This window comes from Lynx rufus, unplaced genomic scaffold, assembly GCF_022079265.1.
Source record: "Lynx rufus isolate CCGP_SWC_20201006 ecotype Redwood Valley unplaced genomic scaffold, mLynRuf1.p SCAF_11, whole genome shotgun sequence".
NCBI lineage: Eukaryota > Metazoa > Chordata > Mammalia > Carnivora > Felidae > Lynx > Lynx rufus.
Window position 1 is genome coordinate 15965039 of NW_025814825.1, and position 21019 is coordinate 15986057.

General features: G+C 36.8%; 1 protein-coding gene across 2 annotated transcripts in view; it reads left to right on the forward strand.

Moving 5' to 3' along the window:
- The window catches only part of ADK (adenosine kinase), a 531760-nt gene that overhangs the window by 24003 nt on the left and 486738 nt on the right, over window positions 1-21019 (forward strand). For both annotated transcript variants that reach the window (XM_047072998.1, XM_047072999.1), the window contains exon 2: window positions 16798-16872. In XM_047072998.1, the coding sequence (XP_046928954.1) occupies window positions 16798-16872 (75 nt within the window). The remainder of the gene's footprint in view (window positions 1-16797; window positions 16873-21019) is intronic.

Below are 21019 nucleotides of genomic sequence, written 5' to 3' on the forward strand. Positions count from 1 at the left end.
TGCTCTAGTCCTTTGGGGAACTTGATAACTTAGAATGTAGGTTTAGAAGTAGGCAGGAAGCCTTCTGAAGTTGAAGCAAGTCTGTGTAAGTGGTGGCAGTTTTACATGAGTTGGTAATCCTACAGATACCAGCCACTTTCCACTGAGGACTGCATTCAGTGCAATTTTGTCAGCCTTAGTTTTCACAAACATGGTATTAGGCTTGTTCCCATTTTGTGCCTAGTCTAACAGTAGCCCAAAAGATAGGTGTTACTGACTGGCTTTTACTGGTGAGGAGAGTGATTGAGATCACAAATTATCTAAATCTGAGTTTATGTCCAATGTTGTTTTTTATACCACACTTAAAATAATCAATGCTAAATGTAGTAATATGTAGCTTTTTGCAATGACAGAATATAAGATTAGAAACCAATGAGGACCAATGATCAACATACCTGGGTTCCGGGAGTCATTTTTTTTTTTTTTTTAGTTAACTGATTTCCCTCTTTTCTTCTCTGAACGTTTGTTTAATGAACTACTCAGTGATGACGATACTAATAGGTATCCCACAGTGTTGTTGGGTAGGTATGAAAGTGCTTTTAAATTTTATGGCATTTTATAAATGCAGTGTTCTCTCATTAAAGCAATTTGAACCCCCTAGAGAATAGTGTTATCTGAGAATAATTGTTTAAACTTTAAAATTTTTAAATAGAAAGCAAACTAACCTATTTAATTCCCTCATTTTACATTTCAAGAAACGAAAGCTAAGAGATGTTGGGATTTGTGTAAGCTCACACAAATAGTTGCAGATCTTGAACTAGAATCCAGATCTCTAGACACTTGGTTCAATGCCCTTTATAGTGTAGCATTCAACTATTAGGAATTCATAAACAGTGATTTAAATTAAAAAAAAAATTATTTATGAGAGAGAGACAGAGTGTGAGTAGGGGAGGGGCAGAGAGAGAGGAAGGCACAGAATCTGAAGCAGGTTCCAGGCTCTGAACTCTCAGCATGGAGCCTGATGAGGGGCTCGAACTCATGAACTGCGAGATCATGACCTGAGCTGAAGTTGGACACTCAACTGACTGAGTTGGCAAGTGACAACAGGATGTGCACCAACAATGATTTAAATTAAGAGCATTTTTAAAGTTTATTTATTTTGAGAGAGAAAGACAATGCGAGTGGGGGTTGGGCAGAGAGAGAGGGAGACAGAGAATCCCAAGCAGGCTCCGCGAGGTCAGCATGGAGCCTGATGTGGGGCTTGATCCCATAAACCGTGAGATTATGACCTGAGCTGAAATCAAGAGTCAGTCGCTCAACTTACTGAGCAACCCAGGAACCCCAAATTAAAAGCATTTTTTAAAAAACCCTTAGATCTTTGAGTGAATTTGGTGGAGATACTGTTTCTTTGGCTTACTATTTGCATTCTGCTCTGCTCATCATTACTGATGAAGAGTCTAAATTTATAGCCTCTAAAACCAGTTATCCTTGAAGAATAATGTTTGTCTTTTGTTATATGTATCAGATTCCAGCTGGGCTTTATTTGGAAAATGATAGAACATATCTGATAAATTGATGCTTTTGTCATTTTTAATTGGCCCAATAGGAAAGTTGATGCTTGGGTTAAATTCAGGAGACAGGAAAATGTGCAGTGTCAGGACTAGATGAGAATCTTAGAGGGCATTTTACCTTTTCCCTTCTCTATACTGGACCTTGAGGCCCAAAGTGAAGGGTATGTCCTAGTTAGACAGTGGTAGAGCTTAGGATCGAACTTAGGTTTTCTGACTCCCACTTTATGTACTTTTCACTGAGCAATACTGTTTCGAAATACTGCTATGAATATTGCTTTGTTTTCCTAACATCAGTGTCTAGTCTGGTTTTGGGCATTGCTTACAGCTGGATTTTGTCCCAGGGAAGACTAGGAAAATGAGGTAGGGAGATTGGGAGAGTGTTTGCTGTAGAGCTGAGGAACCCTATTCTTTGGCCTGCCCAGACAGGTCAGATTTGGTCTATTCTGGGACTTGACATGACTGTGCCCTACATGATGATTATGGAACCACTTTTGTGGGTTAGGCCTACATTGGAAAATTTATGTGGGCTGTGGGTTGGGTCCTATGGTGTTTTTCTCCTAACACTCAAGTCTTTTGAGATGCGTCCAGTAATATCTGCCAAGCCACTCAGATGGCGAACATTCATTTGGAGACTAAAATCTGGCTAAGAATGAAACTGCCTTACTTTGTTGAGTTGGTTTCTTTGGAGCCTTTAAATAGAATTTTCAAACTCATTGCAGGACTTGTGTCTTTTATAAGAATTATAAATTTCAGATTTACATAAACTTTTTTATGCTATGGGACTTCTTAGTGAGACAAGTGAGCTTTTAAATTAAAATGAAATTGTTTCATTTATGAAATATTCTGGAGAACTAAAACAGAAACCCTTCTGTTACAGAACTGTGCAGTGTTGTCAGTTGTTAATGCTCATATTTGTAAATAGGTCATCTTTCCTTGAAAAAGCACACAAGGTTTTCTAACTACAAATCTTTCCAGCCACAGTATTGCTACATTAAGAAATGTCAAAGATAAAAGGGAACCAAAATGATTGCCTAGACTGTTTGAATGTTAACCCTTTCCTGTAACATTGTTAACATTCATATTTCTTTATCTCTTCATACCTACTCAGTTTTAAATTATTTCAAAAACGTTACAATAAAACATAAGTATGGATTTTTATTTTCAAAAAGCAAAGCTAACTTATAAATAGGGTGACCATATGTTCCAGTTTGCCCAGGACATTCCTGGATCATACTAGTTATCCTGGCATAATTATTAATAACTCTTCCTTTATTCTCAAAGGTGTCCTGTTTGGGTGATAAATTATCTGGTCACCTACTTATACACTGTAATAATTTTGTTGTAGTAGATTTTGGTCATTGAAATGTTACTTGAAATAGGACCATACAAGAATGGAATATTAGCCTTTTGGGGAGGGGTATATTTGGATGTTTTTCATTGGTCAGGTATTTTTATTGTACTGAGAGTTCTGGATGTCTAAATCTAGTATTTTAAACATGAAAGCATATGATTTGAAGTTGGGAATCATTTATTTGTTGTCTGACTTTTGGCAGGTTTTAAAACGTTTTAAACCTCGTGTTCTTGTTAAACAGAGGTAATTGCAATACCTATCCTATGGGGTTATTGTGAAGATTTAAAGACAGTAACATAAAAAAAATAAAGACAACATATAAAAATGCTTAAGCTCTAAATAACTGTGTTAGCCTTGTCACATATGTGCTTCTGAAAACTGAATTTAAAACGAACAATTTTGGGGTGCCTGGCTGCCTTACTTGGAAGAGCATGCCGCCCTTGATCTTGCGGTTGTGAGTTCAAGACTCTTGTTAGCTGTAGAGATTACTAAAAAAATAAATAAAATGAACAATTTTTATCTAGATTAAGGGAATTTACTATTTAATAGAGCAAAGACAATCTGTAGAAGTGTTTTACTGTAACAGGAACAGGGACTTAATAGCAGTTGAAGGTATATGTGTGGGTTTTTTGGAAGGAAAGGGCTGAAATTTCAACATATTTGTATGCTGAAAAGAATGATGCCATCGGAAGCAAAAAAACAGATGATGCTGGAAAGAGGGAAGAGATCATTTCTTTCTTTTTTTTTTGGTCAAAAAGAGATTTATGAAATAAGTGTATCATTAGGGAAGTCTATAAACTTTATTTTTTATTTTTTTTGTCAAAAAAGAAGAGCTTTATTAAATAAGTTACTGTATCAGAGATCATTTTCTTGAGAATGCAAGGAGGTGTATTCAAAATACAAATGCAAGGATTGGCCTTACAGAGCCCAAGGGACACAAATATTTCCCTAGTCTATTCACTTGGCTAGTGAAAAAAAAAATGCCAACAAAATAATTTATATACAGTAAAATAAATGATCATAAGTTCACTGAATTTTGAATATGAATGTATATATTCATATTCATATAAATACAACTCAGGTCAATATATAAAACATCTTCATCTCCCCTGCCTCTTTTCAATTAATCCTGTTATTTCCTGTTGCATCCAGGCAACCATTTTCTATCAGTAGTTACTGGTTTGCCTGTTGTAGAACTTCATATAAATGGAATTATACAGTAAGTACTATTTGTGTCTCTTTACTTTTATCTGTTTACTTTTGTTCAATAATTTTGAGATTTATCCATTTTGATGTGTATATCAGTAGTCTGTTCCTTTTCATTGCTCAGTAATATTCCATTACATGGAACTGTTGGTGGACTTTGGGTTGTTTCTAGTTTTTGATTACTCTAAATAAAGTTGCTGTGAACATTTTTGTTGAAGCCTTTGTCTAGACTTGTGTAAATACCTGGGTGTGGAAATGCTGTGTCCTAGGATAAATGTCTGTTTAACTTCAGAAACCACCAAACTACTTTTAAACCACTTTTTTAAAATGGAAAGCTAAACACATTTGACATTCCCACCAGTGGTGTTATAAGACTTCCAGTTATTCTATATTCTTAACAATGTTTGGCATTTTTTATTTTAGTCATTCTGGTGGGTAAGTTACAATTCATTGTGGTTTTAGTTTGCAGTTCCTTGATGGATAATGATGTTGTGATTATACACTGTTTGCTTATCTTTTCTTTTGAACTGCCAGTCATTTCAAGTCTTTTACCTATATTTTGACTCAGTTGTCTTTTTGTTGCTGATTTGTAGTTTTTATATTCTGGATACAAGTTATTTGTCAGATTATATATACACACACTCTTAAACACACTTTGATATGTAGCAGATGTTTTCTCCCCATTTTGAGCCATGCCCTTCCATCTTTTGGGAGCAGAAGTTTTAAATTTTGATGAAGTCAAATTAATTGATTTGATTTATTTGTTAGTTATTACCTATTGTGTTCTTAGAAATCTTTCCTTATCCCTGTCACAAAATTGTGAAACTATTCTGTTATGTTTTCTTCTAGAAGCTTTATAATTTTAGTTTTCACATTTAGGTCTATGATCCATCTAAAACTAAATTCTTGCTATGGTGTAAGAGTTTCTCAAAAAAGTCCTCAGTCAATTGATTAAATTGGTGTATGTTTTTCCTAGGACTTACTATTCTGATCCATTGAACTATTTGTATATTGCTCTGCTGGTGCCCCCTGTCTTAATTATTGTAATTTTGTAAGATTGATATGGTTTCTTTAAATTTTTTTACTGAATTCAGTAATGAAGCTATCTGGGTCTGAAATATTTTTTTGGGTAAAACAGTAGAAAATCTTAAATTACAAATTCACTTTCTTTAGCTGATATGTAATTAGTCAGATTTTCGATTTTTTCCTGTGTCAGTTTTGGAAAGTTGCATTTTTAAGGATATCTGTTCTAATTTATTGAGTTATTTACACAGTTGCTCATAATATTTCCCTAGTATTCTATTATTGCGTGTAGGGGGGAGATCAGTCTTACAAGGGTTTACCAATCATATTAATCTTTTTAAAGATTAAAAACCAGATTTTGGTTTTGTTAAATTTAAATTTCTGTTTTGGTAATATGCTTTCTATTTCATTTATCTTTGGTCTCATCTTTTTCCTTCTACTCTTTTGGAGTTAATTTGCTCTTTTGCTAGGTTTTTTTTGTTTTGTTTTGAGTCAGAAGTTTAGATTATTGATTTTAAACCTTTCTTGTTTTCTTTTTTAAATTTTTTTTTTTTTCAACGTTTTTATTTATTTTTGGGACAGAGAGAGACAGAGCATGAATTGGGGAGGGGCAGAGAGAGAGGGAGACACAGAATCGGAAACAGGCTCCAGGCTCCGAGCCATCAGCCCAGAGCCTGACGCGGGGCTCGAACTCACGGACCGCGAGATCGTGACCTGGCTGAAGTCGGACGCTTAACCGACTGTGCCACCCAGGCGCCCCGAAAACCTTTCTTGTTTTCTAATATATGTACTTCATATATGAAACTTCTCCCACTAAGTACTTCTTTGATTACATCATACAAATTTTGATATGTGTGTTCAATTCAAATTATTTTCTAATTTTTATTGAGATTTCTTGAATCCACAGGTCATTTAGGAGTTAGTTTCATGGCCTAGCTTATAGTCTGTTTTGCTGAATGTTACATGTGTTTTCAGTCTTTAATTTCAGTCAGCAGTATTTTGAGGTTTTCAGTGTAGATGTTGTGCACATTTTTCATTAAGTAAATAAATATTATGGTTACTGGGTATAGTGTCCTATAAATACCAGTTAGGTCAAGTTTAATTTGTTTACTTAATTGTTATTAACCATTATTTAATTGAGATATAATTCACATACCATAAAATCTACCATTTTAAACTTGTACAGCTCTTCGGGGTGCCTGGGTGGTTCAGTTGGTTGAGCGTCTGACTTCAGCTCAGGTCATGATCTCACAGTTTGTGGGTTCGAGCCCCGCATCAGGCTCTGTGCTGACTGCTTGCTCACAGCTTGGAGCCTGTTTCAGATTCTGTGTCTCCTTGTCTCTCTGCCCCTCCCCCCTCACGCTTTGTATCACTCTGTTTCTCAAAAATAAATAAATGTAAACTGTACAGCTCAGTGTTTTTTAATATATTTACAAGGTTGTACGACTATTACCACTATCTAATTCCAGAACATTTTCATCACCCCAAAACTAAACCTCATACTTGTTAGCAGTCACTCTCCCATTTTTTTCTGTCCATCCCCTGGCAATTCACTAATCTACTTTGTCTTTGTGGTTTGCCATATTCTGGACATTTCATAAGTGAAATCATAATATTTGGCCTTTTGTGTCTGGCTTCTTTCATTGAGTATAATGTTTTCAAAGTTCATTTATGTTGTTGCATGTATCAGTATTTCATTCCTTCTTATGGCTGAGTAATCGATAGTATGTATATCCTACATTTTATCCATCTTTTGATGGATATTTGTATTTCCACTTGAGTATTATGAATAATGCTGCTATAACCATTCATGTATAAGTTTTTGTATTGTCACGTGTTTTTATTTCCCATACTTAGAAGTGGAATTGCTGGGTCATATGCTAAGTTAATGTTTACTTTTTTAAGAAACTGTCCAACTCTTTTTCAAGCTAGCTGCTCATTTCCAACAACAATGCACGAGGATTCTACTTTCTCCACTTGTTGCCAATACTTGTTATTGTCTCCCAATCTTTGCTGAGAGGCTCTGTGTGCTTGTTGAGGCATACCTTTTAACATTCAGGCAGGCTTACAACTCTGCCATAATCTTTATTTCCTGCTTGTGCAGAGACTCATGGCTCAGAGATGATTGCTTAGGACCTTTTCAGGTCTTGAGCACGCCATAGCTCTGGGCACATGTGCATAGCTTTCTAGGTCCTCAGGAATATTCAGAACTTTTCAGAGCCTTTTGTGGATGTCTCATGCCTCCACTTTTCCTTTTAAGTTTTTTGGTTAGCTTCTTTTGTGTGCCAACTGCTTCAGACAGCTGGGAGGTTAAACAATTGCAGCTGATTGTTTTTGACAAATGCTCCTGGGGAAAAGGGTGTTAGAGCTGGGCAAGCTCGGAGTCAGGTCAAATAATGAGAAGCCTCAGGAGTGGGGTTTTTCAGGGAACTGCCAGTAAGCTTAAATAATAGCAGTTCTCTGAAGATAGGGCTTTGAAAGAGCTCCAGTCCTGTTCGGACCTGTCTAGCAGCTGCTAGGCTCCTGGTTTTCACTGTGTGTGTGGGCTTTTGCTTTTTAAGGCTACCATGGAGCTGGGAAGAGGGGAATGGGAATAGGGTAAGTTAAAATGGCACAAAACTTGCTGTTTAAAAAAAATTTTTTTTAATGTTTTATTTATTCTTGAGAGAGAGAGAGACAGACAGACAGACAGAGACAGAGCATGAGTGGGGGTGGAGCAGAGGGAGAAAGGGACACAGAATCCAAAGCAGGCTCCAGGCTCCGAGTTGTCAGCACAGAGCCCGACACGAGGCTCAATTTACAAGCCGTGAGATCATGACCTGAGCTGAAGTTGGATGCTTAACTGACTGAGCCACCCAGGCGCCCCCAAAACTTGCTGTTTTAAATGAGATTTGGCCTTTTTTAGAAAATGCCCCCCAGATTATTGTAAGCGTTTGGTTAGTATTTAAGATTCTGAAAAAGTTGATTTTGACATTTTTTTGCCAGTGTTCTTGTCGCTTTTATGGAGAGACAATTTTTGGAGGCTCTTATTCTGCTATTCCTCATGATGTCATGATGAGGACATTTTAAGCTTTTTGTTATTGTAATTTTTTTAATATACTTTTCCTTTTTGTTATTTTAAACTTTTTAAATATACTTTTTCTTTCTTTTGAAATACTTTAAGACAAGAAGTTGCAAAAATAGTACAGAGAGATCCTGTGCACTCTTCACCCTTAATGATACAGGATAAGTTGACCACAGATATTACTAGAATGTTATCAGTTTTCACACATACTGTTTTTTTATTGGTGTGGTGGTGGTGGTGTATAGATCTGCGAAGTTTTATCATGTCCAGATTAGCGTAACCATTAACATAGTTAAGGTACTAAACTGTTGTATCATCACAAAAAACCTGTTTTGTGTTATCCCTTTATGGTCACCTCCCCTCAACCTTAGCCCCGGCAGCTACAAATCTATTCTTTAACAATGTAATTTTTCTCACTTTGAGAGTGTTATATAAATAGAATCATACAGTATGTAACACATAAATAAGGCTTTTATATTCACTCAGCATATGTCTTTGAAATCCATCCAAATTGTATCCTAGTTCATTTCTTTTTATTACTGAGTGTTAGTCCATTGTATGGGTGTACCACAGTTTACCTACTCACTTGTTGAAGGACATTTGGTTGTTTCTAATTTTTTTTTTACTATTACAGATAAAGCTGTTATGAACATTTGTGTACAGGTTTCCGTGTGAACTAAGTTCTCATTTTTCTAGGATAAATATCTAATAGTGTGATTCCTTTCTTATTTCTGTGTTTTACCAGTTACTGAAAGAGGGGTGTTAAGATTGTGTATTTATCTAATTTGTTTCTGTCAAGTTTTTTCCCCCCAAGTATTTGAAGTATTTGATGAAATGACTTATTTATTTGAAATCCTTTTTATATGGTGATACTCCTTGTTTTAAAGTCTACCTAGTCTATGCAGCATAGGGATAAAGTTAATGGTATTGTAGTAGCATTGTATGTAGACAGATGGTAGCTACACTTGTGAGCATAACGTACAGAGTTGTCAAATCATTATGTTGTACACCTGAAACTAACGTAATGTTGCATGTCTACTATACTTTAATAAAAAAATAAAATCTACCTTGGCTGATATTAATATAGCCACTGAAGTTTTCTTATAGTGTTCGCATAGTATATCTTTCTATTCAGTCTTTTATTGTCAAACTCTCTGTGCCTTTATATTTAAAGTGTATCTCTAGTAAATAACATTTAATTTGTTTTTAATCCAGTGTGATTATCTTTTAGTTGGAGTATTTGATCCATTGACATTTAATATAATTACTAATATGGTTGGTATTAATGTTTTCCAATTATCCTTTATGTTGTTTTGCCTTTCATGCCTTTTTTTTTTCTAAGTTGAGTATTTTATAGTTTTTCATTTTATATCCTCTATTGGATTTTGTTGTATTATCATTTAGTGATTGCTGTAGGGAACACAACATTCCTTTTTAACTTATTATAACCTGTCTTGAATTAATGATCTGTCATTTCACCTTTAAAGTCTAATTTTACTCTAGACTCAGTCTTGATCTTTGGGAGCCTGAGAAAAGCAGCAGTCTATTGATAGAAAAGGTCAGAGCGTAGAATTGCAAAATTGCTCAAAGCCCTTGTGATTATCATATGCTAGCCATTGAGAAGACAAATATTAAGATTTAAAAAATTATTTTACCTTTTATGTTTCGCTGATTGAGATCAATTAAGATAAAATACAAAGTAACCCCTAAAATCAATTAAAAAGTTTATCAAAAACTTATAGAACCTAGGGGGAGAGAATGAATAAAACTTTGGGAGGAAGGGCAGCAGTACTTAACACAGAACTCCAGAAGCTATCATCCATACTGTGAACATCAACTTGTGCAGCTTTACGTGAGAACCTTTTGGTAGGAGTTAGGCAGAGAAGATTTTCTAAAAGGTTGCATATGAGAAAATTTTAAAAACATGAATGGGAATTTGCTAGGCAAAAGAAGTAGGGGAAGGACTTTTAGTCAGTCTTTCTTGGGAAACAAGTGAAGTGTTATGATCAGCAAATAGATCGTGTGTATTAGAATGGTAAGTGATAAAGTTAAAGACACACTGTATTTCAGTGCTTTTTTTAAATTTTAATTTATTTTTTTATTAGAGAACACATGTGAGCAGGGGAGGGGCAGAGGGAGAGGAAGAGAGAGAATCCCAAGTAGGCTCCATACTGAGACAATGTGGGGCTCCATCCTGTGACCCTGGGATCACAACCTGAGCCTTGTGTTTCTATTTAAGAAACTAGCCATTTTAAAGAATTAGTGTTTTTAGCAAAGTTTTAATTTGTCATATTGGAATGAAGTCATATTAGTTATATGATGATGGAGAGTAGTTTAAAGTATTTGCTTTTGGAAATAACTGTATAATTTTTGTTAAGTAATCTCTATTCCAAACATGGGGCTCAAACTTACAACCCAAGATCAAGAGTTGCATGCCTTGCTGACTGAGCCAGACCAGGTGCCCCGAGAAATAATTGTTTAATTTTAACTTACTATATGAAGACTTCTCTTATGTATTACTTTAAATTTTGTCGCTACCTCTTACACTAGCCACTGTTGCGGCAACAGGTTCCACGTGGGTTTTGGACAATTACAACCTAATAGCATTTCTCATCAGGGCCATGCTGCATACTTTTTAAAGGGGAGATAGTAGTCACCATATAAATTCTCTCTCTTTTGTCCTTTAGACCGGGATCTCTGAGTCACATTTCAACTTTTCCTGAAAAGTTTGAGCCACAATCACCTATAGTGATGGGATTGAGTGATATCATCTGTAACCATGGCCAGCTCAGTAACACATCTTCATAGGCTTTTCCTCCTTTCCTGTTTCAGTCTCTCATCTCTTGCCTCTGCTTCCTGGAATCACTTTTCAATTTTCTTTTTTTTTTTGAACGTTTATTTATTTTTGGGACAGAGAGAGACAGAGCATGAATGGGGGAGGGGCAGAGAGAGAGGGAGACACAGAATCGGAAACAGGCTCCAGGCTCCGCCCAGAGCCTGACGTGGGGCTCGAACTCACGGACCGCGAGATCGTGACCTGGCTGAAGTCGGACGCTTAACCGACTGCGCCACCCAGGCGCCCCTGGAATCACTTTTCAAATAAGTGCCCTGTTTATAAGTCTTTGTTTCAGACTCACTTTTGGGATAACCTATTCCAAGACACTATCTTTTTTTTTTTTTAATGTTTGCCTGTTTATTGTATTTTTAATGTTTACCTGTGAATGTATACTTGTTTATTGTTACCTGTTTATCATAAAGTATACAGACAAATGGAAAAGATGCATAGGGCAAGTACGATGTGTGGGTTTTCCAACACCACCAAGCAATTAACTCAATTCTGACACTATCTACATGGAGATAGTGTTAGATGCCACAAGTTAAAAGCTCAGTTCCACAAGATTGTCCCTTCCCACACTTCAGATTCCAGATTCCATCTGTACTTTTTTTTTTTTTTAATGTTTGTTTATTTTTGAGAGAGAGACACAGCATGAGTGGGGGAGGAGCAGAGAGTGAAGGAGGCATAGAATCCAAAGCAGGCTCCAGGCTCTGAGCTGTCAGCACAGAGCCCGATGCGGGGCTAGAACCCATGAATCGTGAGATCATGACCTGAGCAAAAGTCGGATGCTTAACTGACTGAGCCACCCAGGCGCCCCTCCACCTGTACTTCTGACCAACCAGTTTGAGATCAGAGATTGCTATGACCCCCTACTTGGGTTCATTTAATTTGCTAGAGTGGTTCACAGAACTCAGAGAAGCATTTTACTTACTAGATTATGGTTTATAATTGTCAGATGACAAACAATTTAGTAATGAGTTTCATGTTCTTTATTCAAGGGAAAAACTGCGTGGATTTGGAGTGTACAGTGCCTTAGAAGCAGTGGAATACTCCTCCCAAGGCATGTTGGGCAAGCGTGTATTTTGTAGAGTGTTAGAAGGGGCAACGTGGAAATGGCATCATTGGCTAGGATTGCATATCTGACTTTATTTAGAGAGATCAAGGAACAAGCAAATAAGTATAGAGTTGTCTGGTGTTAGGGGAGTAGCTGACTGGATATACCACGTTTCTGGTCAATCTGACCATTTACAGGAACACAAAAGTTATTTTTTAATGTTTATTTATTTTTGAGACAGAGACAGAGCATGAACGGGGGAGGGTCATAGAGAGAGGGAGACACAGAATCCGAAGCAGGCTCCAGGCTCTCAGCTGTCAGCACAGAGCCTGACGTGGGGCTTGACTCACGACTTGACTCACGACTCGACTCACGACTCACGGACTGTGAGATCATGACCTGAGTGGAAGTTGGACGCTTAACCGACTGGGCCACCCAGGCGCCCCGGAACACAAAAGTTTAGTTTGCTGATGACGCACCGTGGGCTGGAGATGGCTCCATTTTAGGCTTAGAAATTTATTTTAACATTATAAAAGGATATAACTGAGGAAGAGCTGGAAGGAAGAGATGCATAAGCCAAGGTATGTGAGAAAAGACAGGAACTTCATGCTCTCTGAGCCCCTTTCCCCAAATCTCCAGATATGTTCACCAGTCTGGAAGCTCTCTGAAACTCATCCTTTTGGATTTATATGGAAGCTTCATTACATAGGCATAGTTGATTAAATCACTCCTTGGAGGTGAGGGGGGACTACTAATCCTCTAGTCCCCCGAGGTTCCCCTTGGAACCACCCCCATCCTTAGGTTACCTAGGAGTTTTCCAAAAGTAACCTCATTAATATAACAAAAGATACCTTTATCCCACTCCTCAGAAATGCCAAGGTTTTTAGGAGCTCTTTGCCAGGGACCCAGAAGAAGGCCAAACGTGAATTTCTTATTCTAAATCACAATATCACAGAAAGGTATGGGAGTGGGGGGATTGAACTTCCGTGCACTCTTTGGGCGGTGCCACCTTCCCAGCTGTTGTGTTCATCAACCCAGAAGCTTCTACACCATCTTAATTTATTATGTTTTTAAGATTTATGTTAAAATTTTGATTGGCATCTGCTAGTATATTTATTGAGTTACTCTTGGGGAAGTAGTTTAAGTGTATAGTTCGAGAATTAGAAATAACTTTTTAAGACACAAGGCAGCCTATATATGTGAATAAGTAGAATTTGTTTAAATGCATAAAACTATTACCTTCTATTGGAGATATACAAAGAAAATCTCAAATATTGGTTGAACATATTTTTTCAAGCTCCATGTTTCTATGACAGTAAAAGTAAAATCCATATAACCTTTCTCACAAAGGGAAGGAAAAGAAATCCAAGAGATCTGCCTGAGAATTAATTAAGACTTTAGCCTCAGAGGAACTTAAATTAATGGAACATGGATTCATAATGCCAATACTAACAATCTTGTCTATATTACAGCTTTATAATAAAAATGAATTATAAAATATAACAAGTTTAAAAAATGAAATATGACAATTTATGTCTATTAGTAACAGAAAATGAGTCTGAAATTGTAATCAACAAAATAATTTACTTACATGTAATCAAAAGTCCAAAGAGGATATAGGTTTCAAGCGAAGCTTAATAGGTCCAACAACTTCATCAAATGACCCAGTTTCTCTGTGTCATGACTTAGTTTCCATTCTGCCCTCTGTGATGTCAGATTTACCTCAAGGCAGCCACCTGGGAACCTTGAGGTACTTAAATCTTCCAACACCTTCTGCATTTATACTCTGGAGGAAGATGTTTTATATATGAGCATTCCTAGGAAGGAAACCTTGGCGTCCCTTTTGATTTGACTGGTTTAGGTCACATGCCTATCTCTGAACTGATAAGTATGGGTAGAGAAATGCATTGTGCTGATTGGTTTAGACTTTGCTGTTCCTCTAGGTTAAGCCAGTCAGACTCACTCTCTCCATGAACTGGAGTAGGTCAGTTCCACCCAGATCTCTTTAGCCTGTGCCTTTGGAGTGAAAGTAGGAGGATGACAAGGAACAGATGACAAGCACACAATTCTGGTTTGTTAGAGAATGTCTTCAAATGACCTTAACTGAATTGTAATATTATTTGGCAATAACAAGGCAAATATTATGGTTATCTAGTTTATTAACAATAAATAATAAAAGAACAAGTTTCCAGTTAAATTTTTTCCTGATCACATTTCCCCTCCTCCTCCTCCTCCTTCTTCTTCTTCTTTTTAAATTTTATAGAGAAGAGAGAGAGCAAGAGTGCAAGTGGGGGAGGAGGGCAGAGAGAGAGAGAGAGAGAGAGAGAGAGAGAGAGAGAGAGAGAGAGAGAGAATCTTAAGCAGGCTCCATGCTCAGCATGGATTCCAACTTGGGGCTCGATCCCACAACCCTGAAATCATGACCTGAGCCATAATCAAAGTCAGATGCTAAACCAACTGAGCCACCCAGGCTCCCCAACAATCATCATTATTGATATATAAAAAATTTCTTCCAGTATTACATTTGACCAGTTCAGTTACAGTATATTCTTGCTCTGTGTGTAAATGTATTCGTGTCCATTTGCATTCAGGAAAAAAAAGTTTTGCTAGACAGATAAGTTTAGGAATATAAGTTTAAACAGGGTTCTGTGATTCATTCTGCTCATCTTTTTCCCCATATTTCTTAGAGTATAGAAACCTTAGGCCCAGAGAGGGTGCATTGATTTATTAATACTATACTAAGTTTTCAAATGGAGTGCAATGAACTGTTTTGGGAATCCATGAGATGTTCAAAGATTTGACTTCTGAAAAAGAAATATCACAATTATTGTCCTTAAAATTAAGAGGGGAGAAGCTGGGGTGGAGCGATTGATATGAGGGTAGCAGGATATTTTGTGGTGTTAGAAATGTTACATATTTTGATTCTGGTGGTGGATTCATGACTGTATGCATTAAACCAAACACTAAAAAAGGGTGAGTAAAAAGAAACAGCCAAGCAGCCCAGTAACATCCCATGCTTTTTTTTTTTAAAAACAAATTCTAGGAGTTTTTATTGTTTGAATAACAATACACAAATCAGGCAGAGAAGTTTCTAATAAAATGATGGCCAAGTTTTAATGTATCTGCCTGTTGATCCTTTATCTTCTAAGTACTTAAGATATTTTCTTTTTATATTAGATTTTTTTTCTGATTATAAATGCAACTTAAGTCTGAATAGGTAATTGTATTTTCTTTTAACTGTCCCTCGTTCAGCTTTCTTTAAACAGAAGAAAGGGGGCGGTGTGGCGCCCGTGTGACTCAGTCAGTTAAGTGTCTGACTTCGTCTCAGGTCATGATCTTGCGGTCTGTGGTTTTGAGCCCTGCATTGGGCTCTTTGCTGACAGCTGAGAGCCTGGAGCCCGCTTTGGATTCGGTGTCTCCTTCTCTCTCTGCCCCTCCTCTGTTCATGCTCTGTCTCTCTCAAAAATGAATAAACGTTAAAAAAAAATTAAATTTATGGGGCACCTGGGTGGCGCAGTCGGTTGAGCGTCCGACTTCAGCCAGGTCACGATCTCGCGGTCCGTGAGTTCGAGCCCCACGTCAGGCTCTGGGCTGATGGCTCGGAGCCTGGAGCCTGTTTCCGATTCTGTGTCTCCCTCTCTCTACCCCTCCCCCGTTCATGCTCTGTCTCTCTCTGTCCCAAAAATAAATAAACGTTGAAAAAAAAATTAAATTTATAAAATAAAAAGAGAAAGGGGAGAGAAAAAAGAACAAAGGGACAAATACCTCTTTATTATGTATTCAGCCATAGTTGCCCAAACTGTGGTTTTAATATGATACTGCAATTCAGTCTTCTAAATCATTGTAGATTATAAGTGTAGGTTATATTTTATTCTCTTAAAGAAACTCTGGGGTACCAGTAGTATTGATATTACTGATAGTCTCCATGTGATGAAGATAGAAACTGGTTTGGAGGCAACTGGAAGAGGTCTTCAGCAAACTGGAGACCAACGGGAGATTACACAGAGGCAAATTTCATTGAAAAACCTAGAAGAATGCTTCCCACTGAGGCTGACCCAACCATGGCCACTGGTCCATTTCTTGCTGTTAGTTAGGCTTCTGTTTAAGGCATCTCTTGTGGTGGAGTTGTAGCCTTCTCTTGGTTTTGAGCTACACTGGGATCATTGTGGAACATAGACTTCTTTGAAGTCTGTTAAACGTAATTGAAAATTTCACTATCTGTGATGCTCATTGTGCGGGTCTCACCACATTCAGTTTGTCCAAGGTGGGGCTTTTGGCTGGACTCCTGGAGGACTTGCTGCAACCTCCTTAATCACTTTTGGTAGTTGGGTATCTTACTAGCTAGATAAAGTCAATTATCTGTCATGTTTGTTGGGTATAGAACTTTTGTTATGATAGAACTTAAAAAAAAAAAAACAGTCTAATTAGCTTTGGTCATTAGCTGTTGAATATTATGAAAAAAGGTCACATGATCTGGTTTCTTCTATTTGATCCAATTTGAAAGTCATCCTCCTTTCTAAATAGCTTATGCTACCTCTAAAATGTTGTCTGAAATGTAAAAAGCAAATCAAAGGTTTAATAAACTAGCATGTTAGGTTTATTTTTGAGGTAAAGTGAAGATACATATTTTTATATTTGTGTGCATTTTATACATCAGCTTACTTTTAGAAGTATTTCTAACTTGTGCTTGCATTTTTGTGTGTTTTTTTTTAGTGAAAATATTCTCTTTGGGATGGGAAATCCTCTTCTTGACATCACTGCTGTAGTGGATAAGGATTTCCTTGATAAGTGAGTATTAAATTCTTCGTATGTACTATGTGAAACTTATATCAAAAGAAAAACTGTTGAAGACTTTGGACTCTAATACTTTCAATTGGAGGAAAACTCAGGAAATTTAATGTCATTAATAGCAAGTTGCACTATAATTATTTATGAATTGACCACAGTTTTCTCTGGGAAAACTTTAGGTACATTTGTTCAATCCTGTTGCTAGTTTCACTTGAAATTAATTAACTAATTCAAGTTTATTTTTGAGAGAGAGAGAGAGAAAAACTGCATGCATGTGCATGGGTGCGGGGCAGAGAGAGAGGGGGTGGCTAGAGGATCCGAAGCGGGCTCTGTGCTGATAGCAGAGAGCCTGATGTCTGTCTTGAACTCACAAACTGTGAGATCATGACCTGAGCCGAAGTCACACACTTAACTTGATTGGGCAACCCAGGTGTCCCTGAAATTTATTTTTTATTCTCTGCAAGGAAGAAGTATATATGATTTACCTAATGATTTAGTTCCCAAATTTTAAAATTGTTATCAGTGAACTACATCTGTCATGGTGCTATAACATAAATGGGAGAAGAAATAGGATTAGAGAGGACAAGAAGAATATGCAGGACATAATTCAGAGGTGATCATTCTATATTAATTCTCCCTTAATAGTAACTTCTGATGTTTTAAATTTAGCTGAGAAATCAGTTTGTGTTTATTTTTCTGGCTGTTTGACACCATTTGGTACAAAGATAAAATTGAGTAGTAAAAAAGGGATTTATAATGAGGAAGCAAGTTCTGTCTGTGCCCAAGGGCAACCACTTTTTTTTTAATTGAGGTAAAGTTCACTTAAAATTTATAATTTTAACACTTGTAAAGTGTGTAATTCAATGACTGCCAATACATTTTTAGGGTTGTACAACCATCACTGCTATCTAATTCCAGAACATTTTCATCACCCCAAAAACAAAACTGTACCCAATGGGTAATCATTTCACTATCCCTGCCTGCCCTTTCCCCACCTCTGCTCCATGCTCTGCTCTCTTGGGACCTACCATTCTGCTTTCTGTTTCTATGGATTTGCTTATTTTGGCCATTGTATTTCATATAAATGGAAACAGTTTGTGGCCTTTTGTGTCTGTCTTATTTCACTTAGCATGATGTTTTTCAAGGTTCATCCAAGTTGTAGCATGTATTAGTAACTCATTCCTTTTTGTGGCAAAATAATATTACATTGTGTACACACGCACACACACACACACACACACACACACACACACAACACACACTGTATTGGTTGATGAGCACTTAGGTTGTTTCCTTTTTTGGCTGTTGTGAATCAAGCTGCTATGAACATTTGTGTACGAGTTTTTGTGTGGACATGTATTTTCTTTTTTTTTTCTTTTTTTCAGCGTTTTGGACATGTATTTTCATTAATCTATGGTATTGGTATCTATTGGAGTGGGATTACTGAGTCATGGTAATTCTGTGTTTAACTTTTTGAGGAACTACCTAACTTTTCTACATGGTTGCACCCTTTGATATTCCTACCAGTAATGTATGAGGATTCCATTTTCTTGCCAAAACTTGTTCTTTTCCCTTATTAATTAATTAATTAATATTTATAATTTTTTTTTATTTTTGAGAGAGAGAGACAGCATAAGCAGGGGAGAGTGGCAGAGGGCGGGGGCGGGGGGAGAGAGAGAGAGAGAGAGAAAGAAAGAAAGGAAGGAAGGAAGGAAGGAAGGAAGGAAGGAAGGAAGAAAGAAAGAATCTTAAGCAGGCTCCATGCTCAGCACAGAGCTGGATGCATTACTCAGTCCCACGACCCTTGCATCATTACCTGAGCCAAAGTCAACAGTCAGATGCTCAACCAACTGAGCCACCCAGACACCCCATTTTATTATTTTTAAATATTTTATTTTTTAAGTAATCTCTGCACCCAACATGGGGCTTGAACTCATAATCCCGAGATTAAGAGTCACATGTTTCACTGACTGAGCCAGCCAGGCGCCCCTTCTTTTGTTTAAATTATAGCCATCTTAGTGGGTGTAAAGTGATATTTCATTGTGGATTTTGATTTGCATTTTTCTAATGACTAAAGATGTTAAACATCTTTTTCATGTGCTATTCATGTATATTAAAGTCCTTCACCCATTTCTGAATTTAGTTGTTTGTCTTTTGTTGTTGAATTGTAAGTGCTCTGTATATATTCTGGATAATAGACCCCCTTATCAGATAAATGATTTGTAAACATTTTCTCCCTTTCTATGGGTTATTTTTGCTTTCTTTATAGTTTCCTTTGATGCACAAAGATATTTAATTTTGATGAAGGTCAGTTTATCTATTTTTTCATTTGTTGCTTGTGCTCTTGCTGTCATAATGAGAATTCATTGCTAAATCCAGAATCACAATGTGTATGTGTTCTTTTAAGATTTGTTTTAGCACTTAAATTTAGGTGTTTGATTTGTTTTTAGTTAATTGTTTTATTAGTTGTGTGTTAAGGGTTTAGTTCATTCTTTTGCATGTGGAAATCTGGTTATTTCAGCATCATTTGTTGAAAAGACTATTCTTTTTCCCATTGAATGCTCTTGGTACTTCTTATGAAAATCAATTGCTTATAGACTTGAGGTTTAATTTCTGGATTCTCAATTCTTTCCACTGATCTTTATGTCTGTCCTTTTGCCATTACCACACTGTTTTCATTATTGCAGCTGATTATTTCAGTAGTAAGTTTTGAAGTAATGTGAGGAAGTGTGAGTCCTCCAACTTTTTTTTTTTTTTTTAATTTTTTTTTTCAACGTTTTTTATTTATTTTTGGGACAGAGAGAGACAGAGCATGAACGGGGGAGGGGCTGAGAGAGAGGGAGACACAGAATCGGAAACAGGCTCCAGGCTCCGAGCCATCAGCCCAGAGCCCGACGCGGGGCTCGAACTCACGGACTGCGAGATCGTGACCTGGCTGATGTCAGACGCTTAACCGACTGCGCCACCCAGGCGCCCCTGTTGTTTTTTAATTTAAGCTTGTTTTGTCTATTTAGGGGGTGCCTGGGTAGCTTACTCGGTTAAGTGTCCCACTTTGGCTTAGGTTATGATCTTGTGCTTTGTGATTTCGAGCCCCTCATCCGGCTCTTTGCTGACAGCTCAGAGCCTGAAGCCTGCTTCAGATTCTGTGTCTCTTCTCTCTTTGCCCCTCTCTGCTTGTACTCTGTCTCTTTCTCTCAAAAATAAACATTAAAAAAAAAAAAGTTGTCCATTTGGAATCTTTTGAAATTCCATATGAATTTTAGAATCAGCTTATCTATTTCTGCAAAAACAGCACTTGGCATTTTGTATGGGACTGTACTGAATTTGTAGATCAGTTTTGTAAGTACTGACATTTTAACAATACTAAGTCTTTCAGTTCATGAACAGGGGATGTCTTTCCATTTATTTAGGTTGTCTTTAAGTTGTTTCAAAAGTGCTTAGTAGTTTTAAGCGTGTAAGTCTTACATTTTCTTGGTTAAGTTTAATCCTAAGTATTTCATTATTTTTGATGTTACTGTAAATAGAATTGTTTTATTAAGTTTATTTTTCTTTGTTTGTTTTTTTCCACAGTACTTGTTAGTTGTTTATTTATCAAGAGAAAGTATTCCATAGTCCAGTATTCATGTTTCATAGTTCAGGGATACAGGTCAGTGACCAACTTCCATGGAACCAACCGAAAGAAAGTCACTTTGCTCTCTGAAAGATACCAGCCTTCATCATTTCCTCAAAATCTTTTCCGGGAATCATAATTTCTGTAGAAATCTACATAAACCTTCTTTCTGGTTTGTCCACAGCAAACTTTTAGGAAGCTGGAACCCCCAGGGTTATAATGAATGTTGCAACAATACGAAATTACAGATGCTTAGCCAGAAGGCCTTGCATCTGAAGTTTTAGCAAAGCACTGGAAGTCATGGTATTTATTCTCCTCAACACCATCTTCAAACCCAAACTTAATTTTACTTTTGGATTATTCATTGCTAGTACATAAAAATACAACTGATTTGGTGGGGGGACAACCATTGTTAACAAATTGTATTTTTTAATGTCCTGGAAACTACCCCTATAACTCTTTTAGGTAAACTTGTATGTCAAAGGATCAGGCAAGAATTTATAAATGTGTAAATTTGGCCTATTGTAATATAATAAG